The sequence below is a fragment of the Lates calcarifer genome, linkage group LG7_2, assembly GCF_001640805.2.
Source record: "Lates calcarifer isolate ASB-BC8 linkage group LG7_2, TLL_Latcal_v3, whole genome shotgun sequence".
NCBI lineage: Eukaryota > Metazoa > Chordata > Actinopteri > Centropomidae > Lates > Lates calcarifer.
Genome location: NC_066854.1, coordinates 7,830,437 through 7,852,958, shown reverse-complemented (window position 1 = coordinate 7,852,958; position 22,522 = coordinate 7,830,437). Strand labels below are relative to the sequence as shown.

The 22,522-nt window shown below is 41.2% G+C and overlaps 1 protein-coding gene across 3 annotated transcripts in view; it reads left to right on the top strand.

Annotated features, from left to right (window-relative positions):
- The window catches only part of LOC108872990 (interleukin-1 receptor accessory protein-like 1), a 266,950-nt gene that overhangs the window by 154,944 nt on the left and 89,484 nt on the right, over positions 1-22,522 (top strand). For all 3 annotated transcript variants that reach the window (XM_018660973.2, XM_051066061.1, XM_018660974.2), the window contains one exon: positions 21,814-21,888. In XM_018660973.2, the coding sequence (XP_018516489.1) occupies positions 21,814-21,888 (75 nt within the window). The remainder of the gene's footprint in view (positions 1-21,813; positions 21,889-22,522) is intronic.

Sequence of the window (22,522 nt, the reverse complement as noted above, 5' to 3'; positions counted from 1 at the left end):
TACCCTGAAAGAAAAGCAACGTACATTCAAAAACACTGTCACATGTTCTTTAAATCAGCGGTGAAGGCCGTGCAGTTAAAGACGTTGGTAGAATAAAGGATATTCCTCCACTTACTCAGTTGGCAGGTGGAGTAGCAACAGCACACTCCTCCATCATATGTGATTAGCACAGATATTCAAAAGTTATAGGACAAATAATTTGTCTGGCTGAGATCCTGATTCATCACCCCACCCTCCTATCTGTTTAACATATATTCCACAGTTGCCAACTCTTCTGCACCTAGTACCCACGGGCGCTCAAACTGGCAACAAAAATGGACGGCAGGTGCACTTTGTTAGCCTTCATTGCCTGTGTCCTCATAACTTATCATTTGCACTAGCCTTTGTGAATGTGTGATTAAATCAGCTCGTATGCAAAAATCTGAACCCAGAGCTGTTTTGGGGCGAATATTTACCAAAAAACCTCTTTGCCTCAGAGACGAGGTCTTGGTGGAGCAGGTGAAACCAAGCAACAGATGTGATGCCGGTTTGAACAGATGGTGCAAAAATGCAAAAAGGTCAGGTGGTCTGGTGCCTGTGTTGCTGTTGCAGCACATTGATTGGGCTCTTTTTAAGGAGGGAGACAGAATCCCTGACAATAATCCCTCTGCATGAAAGTGGGATCAAGAGCTTACAGGCCTTAATTACTAACAGTGGGCAGCTATGTGATATATTCCTCATGATTTGACAGGTGTACTGATGCTTCTGATGGATACTGCCTTCTTTGACAACTGAAAAGTAGAGAATTTCTCTCAATTTCTCAACTTTCTCCTTCTTAAAACGACTCACCTGCGAAGACGTTCACTGTTATTCCAGCTGATTTCGGATCTCCAAACCGCCTGTCACCTTTGGAGCGGGCTGCTGTCATACATCTTGTCAAATATCCATCAATTAGCAAACTGTGCTTACAAATGCTCCGCTGACACACCATACATCTGGGATTGCTAATTAAGATGACGTGTTACATAATTAATGCCTTCGCTCTACTAATTAGCGCTCACTTAGTGCCTTAGCTTTGGAGATGTGAAAATCAGTGTTAAACTAGTGTTAATGTGATTCCACACTGCACTAAGAGATATGGAAATCCAACATTCCCCATTGCTTTCAGAAAACCAGAAACTTGAAACCTATCTACCTGTGTTTAAAAAGTAGTTTCCTTGACTTTAATGCTGTGTTTAAGTGCATTAAAGTCTTGATTTTTTAGTGACTTTAGATTTATGCCCCCCCCTCAAGGCGCGAGCACACGCGTCTGTAGCCTTGAAGGCATCCTCTCCCTCCTTTTCCCGCCTCCCCTATCTTTGACAGTTTGCAGAAATGCCCCATCAAGGACACTTCAGCCACATGTCAATCCACTGATTCCGCCTGAGAGATAAGAAGGTGGGAAGGGACAGCGGATGGGACTCTTGCATAATTTATAGTGAGCAAAAATCAATTTTGTGGCATAAATTACTCTGATTTTAATTAGTTGCAGATTGGTCTTTTACAAAAGGTGCATTCTAAATCACTTCAGGGAGAGATTCACTGCACCGAGACGAGCCTGAATTGTTCAGCTGGTGATAATTTCACATGATGTTATGATGGAAAATTAGGCTTGTTTCTTTGTTTGGAACGTGACCAAAATGTTTCCAGAAGGCCAAGTCATCTCTGTGAATGGAGGATTTAAAAAACAGAACATTATTATTTTTTGCTCCCTCTATTGGTGAGGCAGGGAACTGGAAACAGGAAAATGGAAGCTTGAAGTCTTGGTCCCTATTACACCCCCCCCCCCCAAAATCCTCGCTCTTTCACACACTGACACACACCCTTATTGCCGCATGCACACACACACAGACACACCACCACACAAAACCACCCTCGGTCAGGGAGATTGCTTACCAGCGCTTAGTTCAGTGGCGATGCCCAGTTGGGCCTTGATGTAATGGAAATTGATTGCACTGCTCCCAGGCTACACTGTCATGACAAGTTATTTTAATGGCACTAAAGCGGGCTTATGCTGAAGTTTAAAAGGAGGGGGGTGGGGGCAGAACGGTGACTCGGGGCGGATTTGCAGCATTGCAAGGCTTTTTATTTATTTATGAGATAGCACAACACGTCTTAGGAAAAAAAAGAAATGAAGATGTTGAGAGATTGTTGAGAGATTACAATGAGAGATTGAGAGGAAAATTATGGGGGGTGGATAGATGATGGGGGCGACAGTTTAGAGCCATTTTCTTGCCAGCTCCAGAGTTACCATCTCAGAAGTGGTTGTGGTGCTTGAAGTGAGCCGAAGAAGTTGAAACTAAAGAATGATTCATGCTTTTCAGTGTACATTTAGGTGTCAGTTCCATGACTGTACAGCATAGTACATACGAGCCATATACTGTATATGCCCATTTATCCCAGTAGTAACCTGTCACACAGGGTGGAAGGAAATTTTCAGCTGAGATGAAACCTGTTGTTTATTGGCCTCACACAGGTAATGGCTGCACCATAAGAGCTGCGACAGGGGGAACTTTCTAGCTTCTCTTTGTGCCTCCGGTTTCTGTTTCCTTCCCGCACCCAGACTCGGACAAAAACAAAAATAATAAAGACGGAGGCTTTAGCCTGCTGCTGTTTCTTCGGTGATGTGTGTTCCACAGGTGAGGTCATTTCCTGTCAACAAGTTACATTCAGATAACTCCTAGCGGAGGTCATCTGTGGCTTGCTGACGTGTGCATTTGTATTATTGGAGGAGACTCGGCTGTTCTTTGCCATGGGCAAACTTCTGCAGAAGCTGTTTACTCTGTCTGCCATCCTGTTTCCTTGTCTGTTTTTCCACTGTTTTTTTCCTCTTTCCACTCTGTTTAGTTCCTGTGTAATAAACAAAATGATTTATATTATAAGCAATAGACATGCAGGACTTAGTGATGAGTACTTAAGAGCTTCATAATACAATCAGTTCCTAATTTATTTTAAAGTTTAATGGCATTTTGAGTTTAATGGCATTTCAGATTGCAATGTCTCTGTGATAAATTACGATGGCTCATGCATGAGCACATCAAGTAATGTGTTCCCATCATGTTTTGTCCGCAGGCCAATTAAGGCTCACTGTGTGACAGTCTGGCCAAATCAAAAGGTCTCTGCACTTTTTGACAGGCTAAAGGAGCCAATTAAAATCCAGCGCCTGTGCTGAAACAGCCGTCACCGCCCACCACAAGCAATCATTACCACACATGTGGGTTAGAATGAATCCACGGGTGGCGTATCGATCAAGGTTGTGAAAACTGACCCCCCCCCCCCAAAAGTGGCAAGGCCCGTCAAGTTTTAACAGTGATGAAGGCGTTGGGTCAGGTTTGGAGCAAAATCGCGAACACACACACACATACACCCTTACTGTGCTGATTGCCCATGCCGGTGTCACTGTCCACTGTGTGCAGTGGTAAGCCTCATCACACGGGCCAGCAGAGCCAAGACCTCACTCACATACTGCTTGATCATCTGAACAAGTCCAGAAATTAACTTTGATGCGGAATGTCTGTGGGCGAGCAGCTCAGGTCCACGAGGGGGAAAGAGGTGGCTGGTCAGCTGCGTCTGTGGGCGAAATGTGTTTGCCACATGCAGAGATATGAAAGAGAGCATGAGAGAGGAGAAGAGTGTGTGTGTGTGTGTGTGTGTGTGTGAGAGAGAGAGAGAGAGAGAGATGGAGAAGCCACCCCCATATACTCAATGAGAAGTCACTTGTCTACTTCAAATATGCTTAATTCATATTCAGCTCACATGGGGCTTACAGAGCTAGATTTAATACATCTCAGCTCTCCCTATGACAGATCTGGAGCATGTCTAAATTAGATTGTAATTTCAATGAACTATCTCTTACAATACATACAGGGCCAGACCTATCATTAGTCACAAGTGCCCCCCTCTGTGACTTTAGAAAGTGCTTGGATTCGTCTGCCTTCATGTGTTTGCATGTTGTGTGCTTTCATGTTGGAGACACATGATGCATCCACATTTGCACAATTACAGTGACCCACAGTGGACATGATGGCAACTGACAAACTCTTATGCCTTGTCTCATGTGAGCCATCATCATGCCAAGAAGCTCTAGTGATTTTAGTTCTTTCAAATCTGACATATTTATAGTTAAAGCTCCAATTATGGTTTTTTATATTAACAATGGATTGAATGACTTTGGAGAGCAAAACAAAACTAAAAGAAGAGTGATTAAAGGACTCAGCTGGACACAAACAATGCTCCAGATTTTGCCAGTGTTGCTCTGCTTCTTTTGGATGTGTAAAGAGGAAACCTGTTCGCTAGAGGAACTTTATCCGATGGCTATATGTTGTGTTTAGCTTGTTCTGTTAGCCCCAAGTGGCTAAAAGAAAAGAAAAGAAAAAATCAAAGTATCAACAAAATTTGCCCAAAGGCACTATAATCAACAATACATTTATCCAGCCATAGCTTTCTGTAGCTTATGCATCAGGAAATATATTCCATCATTCTTCTTTGCGATCAAAACAGTGCTCTCGTTATTATAAGATAAATATTATCACACAAAAAGATGACAAGATCTCTTGAGATGTTCTGTATGAGAGGTTCTGTCTTGATACAACAAGAAAGATTTAAATTTTTCCTTTTTAAAACAGGAAGAAGATGTCACAATAACAAGGAAAGATCTTATTATTATGAGTAAAACATGGATTTTCTTTTGTTCTTCTAACATGAATGCAGTACCGCTCGGTACTAATTGGCCTGCAGGGGTTGCTGCGTAATTCTACCGGGCAGTGTGTTTTCTGTGCAGTCCTTGCTTTTTCCTTAGAGGCCATATATGGTCAGGGAAATAGAGGAAAAGAAATCTATTTATATGCTTACCATGCTGCTGTTACATTAGTGAAAAATGTGTTTTTACCTAACTTCTATCTACTGTGAAGCATTTCCCTTTTGAAATCTGCTTCAATGCAACTGTTTGTAAAATAAATAAGTGAATAGATAAAAAAGAACAATTGAAACCCCTGAAGGTATCAAGTTTTAATGAGTGACTGTAGAAGACTCTACCAATGTGCATCTCAATGAACCGACCTTATATACATTTAAAGATCCTGCTTTCGTTAACATTCATCAGCCGTCTACCTGCATTACATCCCCACAGCAGACCTGCAGTCTACCTGCCTGTGGAACCACTCTGATCAAACTGACTTTACACTTCACTCTGATACTGTTCACATGATCAAAACCACTCATTGCATATGCATACAGTACATCCTCTCCTCTTATAAAATACTCTTGCACTCTGACTTTGTAATCGAAGCCCAAAACCTAACCTTTGCCTTGACCTTTAGGAGTTGAAACATTCATGTCATATTTTAGTGACGTCTGTAAATTGTCTTTTCATCCATAAGGAATTTTTAAAATCTTAAAAGCTAAATGGAACACAACATAGAGTAAACGCTAGGTGCAGAAATTCCCCACTCTTCCACTGTTGTGACTGCACGTCTTGGTAGAATAACAATGTGGCTTTGTGAACAAAAAAATACCAGAAATGGCTTCTTTGTAATGAGTTACACTCTCAGTTTTCCAGAGGCTTGAATCTTGCATAAATGCCTCTCCCTCTTCCCCTCGTCTATGTATAGCACATCTCCCCCTGGATGACTGTAGTGAATTTGAAAGGTGAAATCGATGAAGGTTTGGATGATCCTTGTTCGTGGAAAGAGCAGGCTGTTCTATCGTTTTGCACACTCAGTGGTTTTACACTGCCAGCTTAAATTAATGTATTTTCATGCTTTTGTGACACTGCTCTGATCTTTTCATCAAGCATTAAAGCCCTCTTTCTTTTCATCAGTACAAAAGTCAGAAACAAAGAAAGGGTTTGAGGCAATAAAATGTATGTAAATCCACTGTCTCGTCTCTGAGCCCTAGTACAGTGTGGGCCCCGCAGCTCCCTATGGGACAATGGATTCGGGGGTGGGGGGTGTTAGCGCAAACCAGTGATGTAGGGCACCAGGATGGCAAAGCCACCCCTGCTGGCACCTGCCACCAACCACTGACCTGTTTAAACAGCTGGAACGTTTGGCACTGCCTGCCTCCGGAGATTTGCAGGGCCACTGGCAAAGGGGTTGAGAGGAAGGAAGAGGAGGGGAGGCAGTGGGGGAAGGGAGAAGGAAGGGGGATGGGAGGCATGGCGGAGGAGGGCTCCATAGCTCAGCAATAGGGGGCCACTGTGCAGAAATGGCACCAATCAGGAATTAAACAGGCCATTGGCATCAAGCTGAGGAGGAGGAGGTTGGAATAGAGTTCAAGTCAAATAGACATGTTTTTTAATAGGGGGCTGGCCAGTTCAGACGGTCACTTTGGTTGGGGAGTTCAATGAATGGGGGACCACAGTTAATAATAAATAGATTGTCGGGAAGCCTCGATGCCAACTGTTTTGTTTTCACGTTTTTTCATCTGTGTGCTTTGGAGGGGCTGAAGCTGTGTATTGGGCGTGGGAGGTTACTGACTCACACAAGGGAGCACTTAGCAGCTTGCAGCAGGGGTTTAACCAAAACCAAGCAGTCACTGGCAGGAGGCTAAGTGGCACAAGTGGGCTGCAGGCTGCTGGTGGTGGACGTTTGATAGATCTGGAGTAAAGGCTGCAGTTGTAATGCACGTATTGCATGAGTGCTTGCTCGCATTATTGAAGTCACATTTGATTCTTACACCCTGCTCTAATTAAACAGAAGAGAACAAGTGTAATGGGTATCTATCTTAGCAGGAGAAGAGCAATAGCTTGGATTGTCAGATAAATGGGTTTTGTATTGCGTGGAAATGCAGATGACACAATGTCGTACCCAGATCTTTCCAGTGCAGCTGACTGGAGCTTAATATCTTTTTTTCCCCTCTGGTGATCTAAAGTATCATCTTTAAATGTCAGGGCTCTGTGTCAGTTTGAATCAAGGAGGAAAGGCTTCTTTCTAGAACTAGCACTTTGCACTGATGATCAACAGCCACACCATAGCAGAGGCAGAGGTACCAATCTTTTCAGTGACTATCCTCAGCATCCTCAACAGACCAGGATGGATCAGAGGAAATAACTAAAGGGCTGGAACCTGCTTCTCTAGGCTTCTTGTAAGCAAATGTGCATGGCTATTCTGTTCTATGTCTGCTTCTACAGTCACCCACAACACCCTTCCCTTCATAGACCCACATAGACTTTTGCAGGTATGTTTGCAGAGCCAGTATCCTACAAGAATATCCAAGGGTGGATTGTTCCTTCAACTCTGTGTTTTTGCATTGTTCTGTTTGGCAAACACCACCTTTTTAGTGTTTGAGAATGCCATTAGCACTCACTCTGGCTGCCAGTGATGATACTGCAATAGTAGATGTCCCTGATCCAAAACTAAACCCATGGTACACCAACCCAAACATGGTGAGAACAGACCCAAGGACGGTCAAACCTGGTCTGAAATAGATCCAAGGATAATTAGACCCAGTTCAAAATGTGGTCAACCCAGACACTCAGATAGAGACAGAACACCAACACTGGTGGCAGAATGATGCATGATAAGTAATGTTTCTTCTCACATTTTTTCCCCTATAATGATGAGCTGATGGCGTGTCTGCTTGGATCCACTCATGTATTAGACATATTGACACAGATGGATACAATAGAACAGGACGTTTCCCAGACTCAATAAGACTGAATGTTATTTGCACCCAGTCTGACTCAGATCTTGCTCACTGGTAACCAAGTGGACTCGTAAAGGTCCCTGCACAGATTGTACATTTGCAGTGACTGACTGTGGAAGAGGTAAACTAGCTGTTATCAGGGTCACAGCCTCGCCCGTGATGTCACTTGATCACAATCACGCGCCTGCCGGGTCAACAGTGTCATTTCGAACTCGCAATGACGATGCAGGAGAATGTCAATGACGTCCCAGGTTCATGTGTTGGTCCTCTGCCAGAGGGCCGTATGGAAGGTCAGATGTGTGTGTTTGTGATAAGACGGGTTGAACCAGAGAGGGGGAACGACACTGAGAGAGCAGTGGAGGAGAGTGTGAGAGAGATGCTATCTGCTCAACTATCACCACATAGATCGCGATGAATCAGTCATCTCTATTAGTCATATTTCACAAGGATGTTAGATTATTTGAGTAGGAGGGTCAGTGTGAAGCATTTGCTTAAATTCAGCCACACAGTCATTAGCTTCTTACTTGAAAATTGAACCATGGTTACACTGTAACAGTCACGTACAATAGCTTCTGAGGGACCAGCAGGCTTTTGGTTGTTTTTCACTAGATGATGTCATTCCACCTCTGAGATGCAAGCCTCCTCACTGTTTGCCCGGCCAAGGATTTCTTTTTTGCTTATGTAACATCCATTTGAGAGCTTTTTATTATTAAAGACGATCATATCCTTGTTTATGGAAGTGCTTAAGCCCACTGGTTTAATCTTTTTTTTTTTTCTAGAGGCAGCTTTGATGAATAATGCAGGGGGTTTGTGTTATACTCAATGCACATTCCAAAGGATGTTTGAGCGCTGAGCTGTGTGCCAAAAAACATTGGCTAAAATCATTTCAGGCTCCACCAATCAAACCTCGCGGAGGTTAAAGTCAAATGCCAACATTTGATCAGCCCAGTTTGTTTGACTGGAATGCTGGGAGAGAAACATGTTTGTTCAAGGCCAGTTTGGTTGTATTTGCTAAGAGTGGATGGTAGAGAAACAGAGGTTGTTTATTATATTACAGAGATTGAGACTATTAAAGCAATAATATTTATGTTCACCTTGTAGCTGTTGCATCACGATCACAGTTAAGCATGCCCTGAAGCATAGTATTGATTTTATACAGTGGTCACTAACACACAAGGGTTGGATTGCTGCAATCAAAGTCTTAATTGTGCTTAGAGGAGTGTTGGAGCAGCAAAGCCTCCAGTATTTTGTTTTCTAAATTGTACAGTATCATGTAAATGTTCAAAAATGATTGGTTTCGCTGAGGGCCAAGACCAACCTTCAGTTTTGGTCCTTTCTCTTTGGGCAGCATGTTCTTCTTTCATTAATGATGACAAGCCAATTACGTATCATATTATGAATCTGGTGCAGGGTCACCAGGGTTGGACAGTCAGATTCCAGGGGGTGACAGTACCTCCCAAGTCCGAATTTCTCCTTAATGAAACAAAGTGTTTTGTAATTTGCCACTGAGAAGAAATCAAATTATTAACTGAGACACTGACTTGTGGAAACCGCTGGGTTTTTTCTGCCTGATTGAACTTGAATGTAGTGTTGTCATCCTGCTCCCTGCTCACAGTCACTTTTTTTCTGAGAAGTACAATGTTATCATAACCAATACAAATGATGAGCCAAAAGAAAATAAGACCAAACGTATAATTAACCAGAATTATCCTTTGACTCTGTATTTCAAAGGAGCAGTTGGGGGATTATCCAGTAATTTACATATTGTCTCTGTTTCTGGTGACCATTAATGGAACTGCACCTCCCATACTGGCCTCAGCATTCAGCTGCTGTGGTAGCAGTTTGGCCCAGACGTTCCACGTCCACCATTTTTCATAGCTGGCAGCAAATTTGGTGGATTCAGGGCATCCTGTGGCTGTCCAGTTTGTGAGAGATAAGGTGAAAGGGAACTCATCACACTAAATTACTTTTTCTATTGTTCAGAGGTCCAGGGTTCACAGTCTTGATATCAGGTTATGCATTTTAGTGCACTGGTCTTGAATGAGAGTAATTTCCAAATGCTAAATGTGAAGCTTACAATGCACCTTTTTTGGTTGCAAGTAGCTCACATAGCTAGCATAGCTCACATATTTTTTTTCTGAAAAAGCTCATAACAGTTTGTACTGATATGTGGCACTCAAATTGGTATTGGTGGCTTGTGTAATGAGTTACGTCATTTTTACGAGGTGTTACTTATCACCCTTCCTTTTTATGTGCACTGTGTGAGGTAAATGTACCATACAGATACACACAATGTTCTGTATAGCATGTAAATAACAGAATTACCACACAAATTGTCATAGCAACAGACACTATAAGCCAGGCTTTATGGTAACCATTAACATAATTACCTTGGATGAATCACCTTGTCAATTGAAACTTTAGTATCACTATAGCATGTAGTCTTTTCTCCATAACTACTTTAACATGTGTCACATGCTTTATGCTTTATGTTTACTTTAATGGTGCAACAAGGACTCTGTGTATTGATTATATAAATATATATCATATAAAAGAAAAAGAAATCAAGTTTCATTTAAATGATTAGAGAATGTCTTTTGTATATAGCCTTATTCTAGAAATTTAGTAAACGTAGAAGTAGAAGTGGTTTATTGTTACAGAGCAATAAAAGTAAAACTAATATACATTGTATCAGTATTTAAAAGAATACGATTTCATCTATACTGGTATTTACTCAAATTATTAGTTGTTTTTTATTTGATTTGATCATGATTTCTTGGTTTTTGGTTTCTGCTTGAACATTAAAAGCTGAAAGAATCTGCAGTAACAGTGGATCCAATTGAGCAATAAAATTCTTGGCATGTAATACCAATAAACACAACAGTAAGAACATTGTTTTATAAGAGTATATAGATAAAAAAAATAAGATGTGATGAATTCAAAATAATTTAAAGTATAAAAAATGTCTGACATGACATATGGTATTTAGACAATGGCACAGGGTGAATCAGTGGCAACAGCATCAAAGTGTCAAATAGTGGAAGTATTTTGTCCAAGTTTTGCTGTTATAAAGTCGCAAAATACATTCTGTGGCTGATAAATATTCTGTTGTGATTTCTAATTGCACAATTAACCATCATCATCCATCATCACTTTGATTGGGCTGGGAATGAAAACAAGAATTGAGGTTAAAGTTGTTGACCAGTTAAGCATTTAGATATTGGGAATATAGTTTATTGTGTTTCAAATTGGTTGTAACACACTCTGGTAGTTTAAAAATCAAACTCAGCCAAGCCTGTATCTGTAATCAAAGTTTGACTGTGCGATTACACTAACAACTTGCCTTTAAACAATCTCTATTAGAGGGTTATAGGGATCCTCAGTATATTGTCTGTGTAATGTGAACTTCCTGCAGCACAGAGTAAACAAAGAAGTAGTTCTCACTGCAGATGAGATCTGCAAGATGAGTGATCTGCCAAGCTAAACAAAGATATTAGAATTTGTCCTTGGGAAGTGTGCTGCAACACTAAAAGAAATCATTTTTGAGCTGGAGGAAGCAACTTGTAAAATCTTAATTAAAAGATTGTATCAGACATGGCTTTGGTTATGGAAAATAGGGAAATAATGGACTTAAAAGAAGTTTTTACAGACAGAGCAGAGAAATAATTCACTGTGCTGGGGTAGCTGCAATGAGAGAGAACTTATTTGCCGCAGGGAGAGAATTGGCATTTTTAATATCCACAGCAATGAAATCTCAATATAGCTACTGTGAGGCTGCTGTCATTTGGCATAAGATCCTTCATTTTCTATATTTTCTTCTGCTGTTTGTCTCTTTTTAGTCCTCATTATGGCAAAAACAAAGTGTAATTAACGCAATCATGATTAATTACAGCACACAGCCTTGGTTTACACATCTGCCTAATTGCAACTTTCTTTCACTTTATTTCAAATGTTCAAGTAAGCAGAACTTGTCACATTAGCGGTGTTTCTTCTCTCTCTTCTTCTCCCCTTCTCTGGTGTGTTCCTGCCCAGACAAAGGCAGGCAGGCGCTCAAGGTCCATACCTTTTTTTTTTTGGGTTTGTTTGTTTGTTTCTTCAACTTTTTCTCAAACATTTTCAAAGCAAATTCCAGCTAAACAGCCCGCTGCTCAAACACTCCCACACATGTTCCTCCCACCATCCCCTCAACAGCAGCCAAATCCTCATATAGAACTAGAGACGGCCATTTTGGAGGATAACATGGGCAAAGCAGGAAGTGTAGCACTGCCAGAGGCAACCTGCCAGGCTTATTCCCACAGCGATATATACATAGTAATACCCCTATTGATTGCTCTGAATATATTTATTGGGGGGAAGGTGAAAGCAGGCTGGGGGAAAAATGGCGGAATTTATGACAGCCAGTGCTCAAGATTAATTCACTTTTTAATTACAGGGAAGTACATAGGTATTGCCTGTCGAGTAGTTAGATTTAAAGCTAAGACAAACAGCAAGCGATGGTTGCTGAGAACGCAGTATATGGAAGAAGGTTTATGAATCAATAGCACATTTTTCCTCAACTCTGCTTCATAGAAGTTGCCAGCATGTATTTTAGGTTCTCAAGCATATTCATGCTCAGTGGAAGTTTGAAAGATCTGCTTTCTGCTCGTTGTTTAACTCCATTATTTCTGACTTTGCCTTGAATAAATTTGCCCTATAAACTGTCAAGCTGACTATTCTGTGCTCCAACCCCTTCATGTTTTTTTTGTTACATCATTTCCATGTCTGTTTTTTGAATTCAGGTGGTTTTCTGTTATTTTCATGCTGCAGGAGTACAATTCACCTGCAGTGGAAGAAAAAGCTTTCCAGAATGTTAATGTGTTTAGTAGGCAGTGCAAAGGCAGAACTCTTCATGTTAGCACAGAGAACAGCCATCTCCTGAGTCTATTTTCACACCTGAGACACTCTAAAGATGAGCTATAAGGGTTAAACGGTTAAATCATAGAGAAGGGAAAGTAGTGCCACTGTGGTGATAGGACAACTGATGTCTGACGCTGTAAAGGACAGCACTCAGCCAGGTGTCATGTGATCGTATATGATTTTGACCAACTAGCTTTTTTTTCCCCCCAAGACTAGTGCCACTTAACAGAAGCATGTATGGAGGAAGCACATGCATCTGTTGCTATGCAACGGTTGTGCTACCACATGCAAAAAAAAAGAACTTTCACACCTGTGGGATCAAAGAAGTGTTTGAATTTTTTTTTTTTTTTTTTTTTGGTATTACTTTTGTGCTTGTGAGAGAACATTCAATATAATTTAATCAAAAGAAATCACTTTTGTAATAAGATGAAATGAGCCACAGATGTGTTTACAAACATAATTATTAAAAGATAAATCTTAAGAAACAAAATGTCATTTTTATCCATGTAAAAAAAAAAATGATGTAGAAACACTTTATGACTGTGCAAGTAAAATATGAGCACAGATCATTTTCGTTTAGAAAAAATTATAAGAGTCATTATAGAGTCAGGGGAAATAGTCCAGTTAGATAATGTCACATGAAATGCTGAATGAACCTTTTAGGCACTTGTCTGACTCCATACATTCTCTTGTTATTCCTTGCATTGCTAGCTCTATGGACACTGTTTCCATAGTGATTCGTAATCAGTCAATCAGTCAATCTGCAACCTGTTTTAAATGTGAAAACATCTGTTCGAGACAGCTCGACAAAGTCAACTGAAGACCATGTCTGAATAACTGTTTAATATCTAAACCTTTACTCACCCTGCATTGTAATGATTGCTTGAGATACAAGCCCCAGGATGGCAATCAGCAAGGAAGCTGTCAGCAAGATGCGTGTACACGTTAACCCCACCTGCCCTCCTCCTTCAGCCTCCATCACTAAATATCTTCACGCCCAAGCAGTGACCCACACTGGCCCCAACACACACACACACAAACGTACACACAGCACACAGCAGCAAGTTTCCCGTCGTCTCTTCTCAGCTCACTCTCTCCCACTCTCTCTGCCGCGAGAACCCTTTTCATAAACCACCCCGAGCTTTCTTGCAACTCCACTTCTTTTCCACCCGCCATCTCCTTCCTCTCTGACTCACCCTCAACTCCTCCCCTCTGGGATATTTTAGGCCAGGCAGCTTGAAACATATCACCCTCCCTCCCTCCATCCCTCCCTCTCTCCTTCCCCATCCTCCCACCCTTCTCATTGCCGAGCGAATAACACATTTCCTAGGCAGGGTGGCCCCCGCTGCGGGAAAAGGTGAGTAATGAGTACAGGCCTCTCTAATTAACAAGCAACTATTTCGCAGCCCGCGCATGTTTAGCCGCACACGATCCACGTGTTGACAGCTTTTTGTTCGGCGGCGCAAATGTTTACAGTGGCTCTAGGTTCAGAGAGTAGACATCAGATTTGAAAAGACATCTCATTACAGCAAAAAAAAATCTCATCGCGCCACATATGACCACTGAGAGTAATTATGTAGAGTGCCTTTCTTTTTCAAAGCCGTTCACCAGAGAGTGAAGTCGTTACAGCTATTCCCAAGGCTGGCAGTTATATGATTTATGTGATTTCCCCTGAATGTATTGTCCCATCCTGTGAGCCCTCTCATATTCAATTGTTTTGATGGATCTTCTAAAACAACACCTTTTTCAATAAGGAAATATACCCTTATTATGTTCTGTTCCTGCAGGGTTCCTATATTGGTATTTTTCAACAAGTATCCTTGGAGAGAGTTGCATTGTCATTTGTTGAGGTTTTTTTTCCAATAGTATATTTTGCAATGCTTTCAAAGATCACCATTTCAGCTGGGGAAGTCTCCCTGTGCATCTGGCTCATTTTTAACAAGCAGCATCCTCTTTCAGATAAAAGATTTATCTTTTACACCTCAAAAATATCCATCATAACAAGTGGCTGCAACTCAACAAGGAACGCGGAGGTTCAGTAGCATTTCGGCAAGGCAGAATTTGATCTGTGTGGTGTGATTGTTGGCAGCAGATGGGGAGGATGCAGCATCTCAGACGTGGTGTTTTCAGTCACCGCAGTGTACAGGAGCAGTTAGCAGCAGTTCTATAGGTGAAATCAATGAGTGAGGTCAGAGGCGATTTGCCAGACATCAAAGTATTACAGAGCGCTAATGAAAGCGCAGAGCAACAGTGGTGCGTCTCAGCTTTCAATAGGTAGAAATAGGTGCTAGCTAAGAACGAGAGAATGAGGCCACAGTGGGCACACGGTCACCACAACTGAGGTGAAGAAATCATGGCATTGTTGCACCATATGTAGACTGTAGGCTGCCATAAAAAGCATGACTCCATGGATGATTCCAGTGTTGTTTATAGGCCTGTGGTGGGATTGTTACAGTGTTGAATAGGCACATTAGGCCTCTGAAAGCCAACTGAGCAGCACTGAAAGTCACAGCATTACCCGTAATGTTGCAGTCCATGTTTGTCGCCACGGCAGGCGGACACTTCCAGCAGTTATAACCTGCCATGTCACAAAGCACTCATCATCTCAGGGCGGCTCCAGGAAACATGACAGTGGACTCAGTTCATTCCAACAACCTGCACAGAATACAGATCTAAAGCCAACGGAACATGCTGGCAGGAGGTGGGCTGAAATGTTTGAGGATGAAGTGGAGTGGCAGGCGACAACAAATCCAGCAACTTTTTCACCACCAGAGTTCACCACTATACATACAGTATGTGGCTGCCCTACAAGATAGTGCATATGCACCAGTTGAAGTTATTTTGCTTTTAACAAGTAAGAGATTTGATGAATTCCTGATCAGATATTTTAATCTAATGACTGACAAGTTAACAATCAAAATGATCTTTTCATTTTGTTGAATGTTTAGAAATGTGGAAGAAATGTCTGCTGTAGCTGCATAAGAGCTGAAGATCAATAAGGCTGGTCACTGGCTACAGTCCCACCTGTAATGTAATGCTGCTACCACAGCAATTAGAGAGGGGAAAGGTGTAAATGATTTTCTCAGTAGAAACCTGAAATTGGTAAATAACAAAGCTCCTAGAGAAATCTAATTCCAGCACTTTAATATGTCCTTTGTAGCTCCCCGTTTTCCTCTTGTTGTGGTTTAACTCCTATCAGCTCCATCAGAGAGATCATCAGAGACTGCAGTCATCCCAACTGTGCTCCATTTCACCCGCTCTCCTTGGGCAGATGTTTCAGGACAACAGCTGCGAGGTCCTCCCGCTAAAATAACAGTTATTTTGCCAGAACTATAAAATATAACTCCCACACAGCACCATTGCAGGCAACAGCAGCATCATTGTTCTCACAAACACTGAACCATTCTGTACATCTAGCTGGTTTGCATATTTTGTGCACTCGGTGCTGCTCGTGAAGTCTCTGTCTCTTCTGCTCGTGCTGAGGGGAAATTGTACACGTTCTATTGTGTGGTAATGAAAGCACTTTTCCTTCAGCCGAGGTCACATTAAGAATTTACAATGGCATTTTTCCAGTCTATTGACCTGTTTATTTAGCCATGAAAAAGAAAAGTGCACAATAAAACCCTGTAAGAACTTGATGACAGCCTCTCAAAAATCCAGTATACGTCCAAAAACAGAACAGTAAATACTGCATGTAGTATTGTGCAATAACTACTGGTATTTAATTCCAGCAGTTAACTCAAGTATTGTTCCCTGATAGTGCTGGTTACCTGGAATCCTGATCCATTTATCCTCTGTGCCCTGAGGAGGCCTGTTTCTTTTTCAAAACTTTAACAGTCCCTGACAGCTGCTGACAAATTCCTTCTCCTTCCCAGTGCCGAGGAGCTCCCTTCAGCCTCAGTCCAGTTTGAGGACATTCTCACCAACCTATTCAACATTTAAGTCCCTGATGACATTATCTGAAACGTCAAATTCTATTTATGAAAAATGACACATTTCAAGGTCGTGCTGTATTCTTTTTTTAGATGCAATGATGAGTTGACAAGAATTAAATCATTTGAACTCATTCATATATATATTTTTCTGAACAGTTCCTTAGCATTTAGCTCATAGCACCGTGTTATGCCTAGATACGGCCTCACAGAGCAGCTAGCATGGTTGAGTCTTGTCAAGACAATGTTCTGGTTTAAGAAATCATCACATTAGCATACAGAATATTACATGTTCACATTCTCAATCAGTGTGTGAAAGTTGGACATAGTGCTAACCTAGAAAAACGGGAGGTCGAAAGTTAAACAAAAGATCTCAGTCCGGTTTCGTCAAAGCCCCCGGGGCACAAACAACCCTCGTTTCACTGTGGGTCAGTGGAGCTGTTTCTCATGAGCAAAGTTCCCTATGTTGAAAATGTTTTTTTACGCACGTAGACACTAGTAGTTTATTAACATGTTATCTTTTCAAGTCACTTGTTGGGATTTATATTTAAATAATTTTCATATCAGTCCAATTACAGTCATTACCGATCTGAAGAAACTGAACCAGAGACATTACAGGGGTTGAATTTGTTATTTGCAAGATGGTTGGACTCTGTGCCAAAATAAGATCAGGATGTTTTTTTTTTCTTTTGCATGTGTATGACTAACAAGGTTTGCCTCTCAAGTTGCTCTAAAACTGCTTTCATTTATTTTCTCCCGTGGAACTCACACTGCATCTTCCCTTTAACGATCTCACGCTCGCAAACACATGCCATTACACACACACATACACACACACACTACTTCTCTTAATCTATGTCTGCTGAAGTGGTCTTTAATGAGGTGTGAACAGAGGACCACAACCCTCTCCCTCCATCCCTCCCTCCCTTTTCATCTTCCCTCTCTCTCACCCCTGAGAGCGACAGAAACAGACGGACGGAGCGACAAAGACGTACAGCAAGCGACAGACAGATAGGGGTGGAGGGAGAGAAGGCGATGGTAGAGTTAATGGGAGAGAACGAGGTCTTTTTTTTTTTTTATTTCATTACTCCATCCCCCCATCCATCATCATGTGATCACAGCGAGAGCAGGATCACAGGGCCTGTGAGGGACACTTTAAAGATTTTCCTCGTAGCTGATACCGACATCATGCTTTTCAATGTTTATGTGCGCAAGGGTGTGTGTGCGTGAGTGTGTGTAATGTGCTTATACTGTTTGTGTGTAGGGAAGCGGGTCAGGCTGGATGTGTTTCTAGCCCCTCGGCGAAAAAGCCTGCCCACTCCCACTCATAATAACCCACCACAGAATTATGGTTTTGTAGTTGAGGACCAGCCAGCTTCACTAATGCATCTAAAATTTGTGTGTCTGTGTGTGAATGTGTGTGTTTGCATGCCTTCCAGCGTGGTGGGATCCCACTGACGAACAGCATATCAGCAGCGCGCCCTTGATTTGGATGAAGGGCAGCATTTCCGCTAGAATTAAACAGCCTTCTCCTACTTTGTTACCTTTAGCTTTAAAATGACACCACACTTGCCAAAAATTCAGCCTCATGTTCTCTGAGCTTATTAAAAAATACACCAGAACTTTGATTACCTTCCAGGTTTGGGATTTCACCTTCAACTGGGTCAGCGCAACCTGCAAATCAAAATGAGAATTCATATTTCAACGAGTGAGAGTCTCTGTATATTCCCGATACCTGTCTTCTTGGCTTGAATTGCACAGTGAGGTTACGGCAGCAAACCATGTGTCATGTGACTTAAATTGAGATGCAATAGAGTCGTCCTGTTTGCTCAGATGTAATTCTGGAATTGGGAACTGTCACAGGCAAAGGACACATGAGACTAAACCCTCAGCTGAAAGGCGGTAAAGCAGCAGATCCACACCACTGATTATGGTTGTGGAGATCCTGTGTCGTGAATATTTTGAGAGCTTCTGAGTAAGACAGACGATAGGTGTGCATGATATTCTACTGGTATCATATGAGAAAATATACAATATCATTAAGTCAATCTTGCGTTGCTACAAAAGAATGCATGTTCCTATATGGCATGACAACAATAACACTACTCATATGCCCAAATGTGCTTTGGAACAGCTTCTCATAATCATTGCAATCTTTTCTCCTCTTCATATCAGCCCTGAGGTCACGCCTTTGTAATTAGATTATCTAACTCTAACTATAAATACTGTGGGACAAAATGCTGACTTTAAAAACCTGAACCTATCCTTTAATGCTGAGATCAAGTTTGAAAAATGCTAATTCTGAAGTACTAGCCCTTACTGGACCTTCCAACCATATCCCACAGCCTCCTTTAATAAATAGATCTTGCTCAGGTGTCATCACATGACCTTGGTACAGGACCTTGGTCACATTACAACAGCAGCTATAGGATAAGGCCAGTGTGTGGACTTTCCTTGTGGAATATTTTATCACATATACTCTACTGGCCTTAAACCTGTTTTTCTGTTCACTTAGATATTAAGTAGGGAAAATCAGTAGATTTGATAAACATAAATGTGCTATGTGCAGCTGTGTTGTATTAATAGCACATGACTACATTACTGGGTAGTATAGTTGCCAGCAGCAGCTACAAAGCTTTCAGATAATTTCCAACCTGTGCCGCATTTTCCATTTCCCTGTTTGTAACATCCCGCCAATTGATTGTATAATTTCAATCACTATTATGCTTTCCTACCTCCAGGTGCTCCTCCAGGCAGTTGCTAGGGGTGCCTCTCTATAATGCATATCTCTTGGCCAATGAAATCTCAAACAGCTGAAAAGAAGACGTAATTGAAATGTCCATTTAGCATAAAAAAGCTGAAGTGGGTCTTAGTCTGACTCATATATTTCAGTATCAAAGGGCTTAAAACACTCAACTGATCTGTTTTCTTCTTGTTTTATTGTTAATGTAACTATATAATATGCAACTTTCCATCTTACTTAGTCAGTATAAGCGATGAGCTGTGGCTCCAGGTTTGATGTTTGTATCCATAGCTGGGTTCTGTTTTCATGTTACTATAAATACATGCAGCCTCAGCCTTCCCATGCACCATTTTCTCTCTTCAGTTTCACTATTGTCTTGTATAAGACAAACCATCAGAGAGGAAAAAACACATTTTTCTTTTCATGTCATAATGAAACAAAATAATCTAAGCATATTTCATCAAGAAAAAGGTAATTAAGGTAATGAGATTTCTTTACACAGCATTGAAACACGCCAGGCACAGTGAAAGGCATAATTCGCTGTGGTTCTTTTTAGAATATGTAACTAATGAGCTCACATAGCCTGTTTTTTCCCTGTTTTCAGCCCACTCTTCAACAAATTGCACGATCCTTTATTTGAGATCATGTCATGGTTTTGTCTGTCAGTTGATTGGACATCAGAACAATGGAGGGGAGTTTTCATTAGTACAACTGAGTGGTACCAACAGAGGGAAACTAAATCTGTGTAATATGTATGGTCCCTGTGGGTTTTTGTTTGTTTTTTTTTTAATAATCTCACCGGTAGCATTTGACATTTTGATTTCATTTGCTCATCAGACATGTCTGCAGACCTCTAACATTTATTGCAGTGTTTCTCTGAGATGACAGTTTTAAAAAATGGTTTGTTTTTCTGTAAAGCTGCAACTCTCGCCATCTTCCGTTGATTACATAGACCGTCTCAAAATAAATCAAGCCAATCAGGTTGTTTTTGTTTCTTCATTGCAAGTGGAGATTGGTGTTAAGACGTCTGCGTCTAGAAAGCATGTAGACTTTGACACCTACCAGCAGTAGGCTGGTTTCTTTTAATCATGACTGTGATCTTTCCCAAACTCTAACTAGGTGGATTAATCTTAATCAAACCTGAACCAATAGACGGTAACAGAAGAACATCAGATGGGTTGTTTTGGAAGGCAGTAGCAAATTACATCTTACATTTCACACATTTAGTTTTGACTTGGACTTGTTAAACCAGCCAACTGCTGATATATTGATGAGGGAATCTTCAAGTACACACGAAATGATGCAAAATTTTGGAATTTACTTAACTTGCACCATCAAGACAGAATCTCCCCTGGAACAAAATGAGTTTCAAGGATTTTGCAATTGCATCATAAAACTCTCTATGTGTTGCACTGCTATGGAGGCCAGATAGAGATTTGAATGCGCACGAAAAATGACGGAATGAAGATAGAGCTGAAAGGCTGGCGAAGAGAGAAATTCAGAGAAACTCAAGTCTCCTCTGTTAATCTGCAGTTGCTGAGGTGATAACTAGCCAGAGGTTTTTTTTTTTTTTTTTTTAGCAAAACAGTGGATATCAGCATGCAGCTGTATGCTAACACTCTCTGCTGTGCTGAGTTATATCACCAGAGGAGAGACGTACAGAGGATTCGGCTCAGTGTAACTTGGAAAATCTTTCATTCTGTCTCCTCGCTAAAACTCGCCTAATTCCTCCAGGTTCAGCTCGACGATCACCGATCCAGTCAAACCACAAGTCATTTGTTCTGAAACAAGCCTCATCCCTCCGAGTATTTCCAAGAGTGCAGAGATAGAAAACCTCTGTGATGCCACTTTGAAGACTAGAACCAATTAGGGAATCATTATAATGAGGAGCCTCTAAGTGCACGTCTTTTGTTACTCAGCAGCTGTCTAATTGGTGTTGGTGTATTTCGCAGGGAGTTGGGACGAAGGCTGTTCTAAAGTCACTGTAATGCAGTTTTAAAGCAGCAGCTCTCTCATGGCTGACATTTTGACAATGTATATCACATGTCTTGTCCAGAAGGACTTACACTTTCTTATCTTAACAGGTACTCTAAGCACTTTCAAGATTATACGTTTCAAGAAATGAATGAGTCGTATTAGCTGTACACATCTGGAAATACTGAATCTCCCGCAGCAGCTCTTAACCTTCCCATGCCCACTGCAGCTGTGAATGATTTTTACCTCAGGATATACTGTACTGTAGATTCAGTAACGGTTGACTAGTTGCAGAGCTACTGTATATACAGCAGTTTGTACTCTACTCCCATACACACTCATTTGTACAAGGAACGAATAGCGTCAAAGCAGCTGCTGCTTTGAAAGTATGTGCACTGATGTTTAAAGGTTTGAACTGATTGTGAGTCATAGTAACTCATCCCTTTTTTCTCTGTCTACTCTTTAAATATTATATTTCCATGCATTTGTTCCATTTTAATGCAGCCTTTATTGTGGTCTTTAATGAATAAATCATACTCCCACTGTCCACGAGGGAGAGAGATGTGGAATTTAATGTGCTCTTTCTTTCTGTTTGTCTTTTCGCAGCCCCACTGACAGACAAGCCGCCAAAAATCCTTTTCCCTTCAGAGAGCCAAATGAGCATCATTGAGATGGCAATAGGTAAGAAAATGTGTTTCATTCCCTTCGCTGTTTATTTTCTGGAGCGTGTGGTGTTTTACTTGTGGCATATGCCCGCTCGTCACAATGACATTGCCTCAGATTTCTAGATTAGTCAATCAAAGCCAATTCCCCAGAAGTCTCGTTCTACTTAACTGAGACTTTACTTTGAGCGCTATATGTCAGTTTCTTCCCTCCTTTCTGGTACATTCTCTGAATCTTTTATTTACCGCAACCGCAGAAAGAACAGGGTCTTCATTTGAAACTTTCTCTATTCCCAATTTCCCCTGTTTTTATACATTATTCTAGTAAAAAGCCTCCCAGTTTTCTGATCTTCCCCCATTTTAATACTTTGTTGATGCTGTTTGCTCAACATTTCCTCCATGTTTACCTTGTTATCTCGGTGAATTCAGGTAAATCACTGCTAATCTATCAGCACAGCTACAGTAATATCATTCTCAGCATTCTCTCACTCTTTTTCTTTTTAAGGATATTCTTTTCATGCAGTAATTAATTCAGATAACTTCTACTTTGATGTTTTTTTTCTATTGCTGTTGAGCTACTGTCAGTGGAACTCAACACTTCCTGTACAAGTATTTTATACACAGTAAGAGCTTTCCAGCAACTCAGGTTTTAT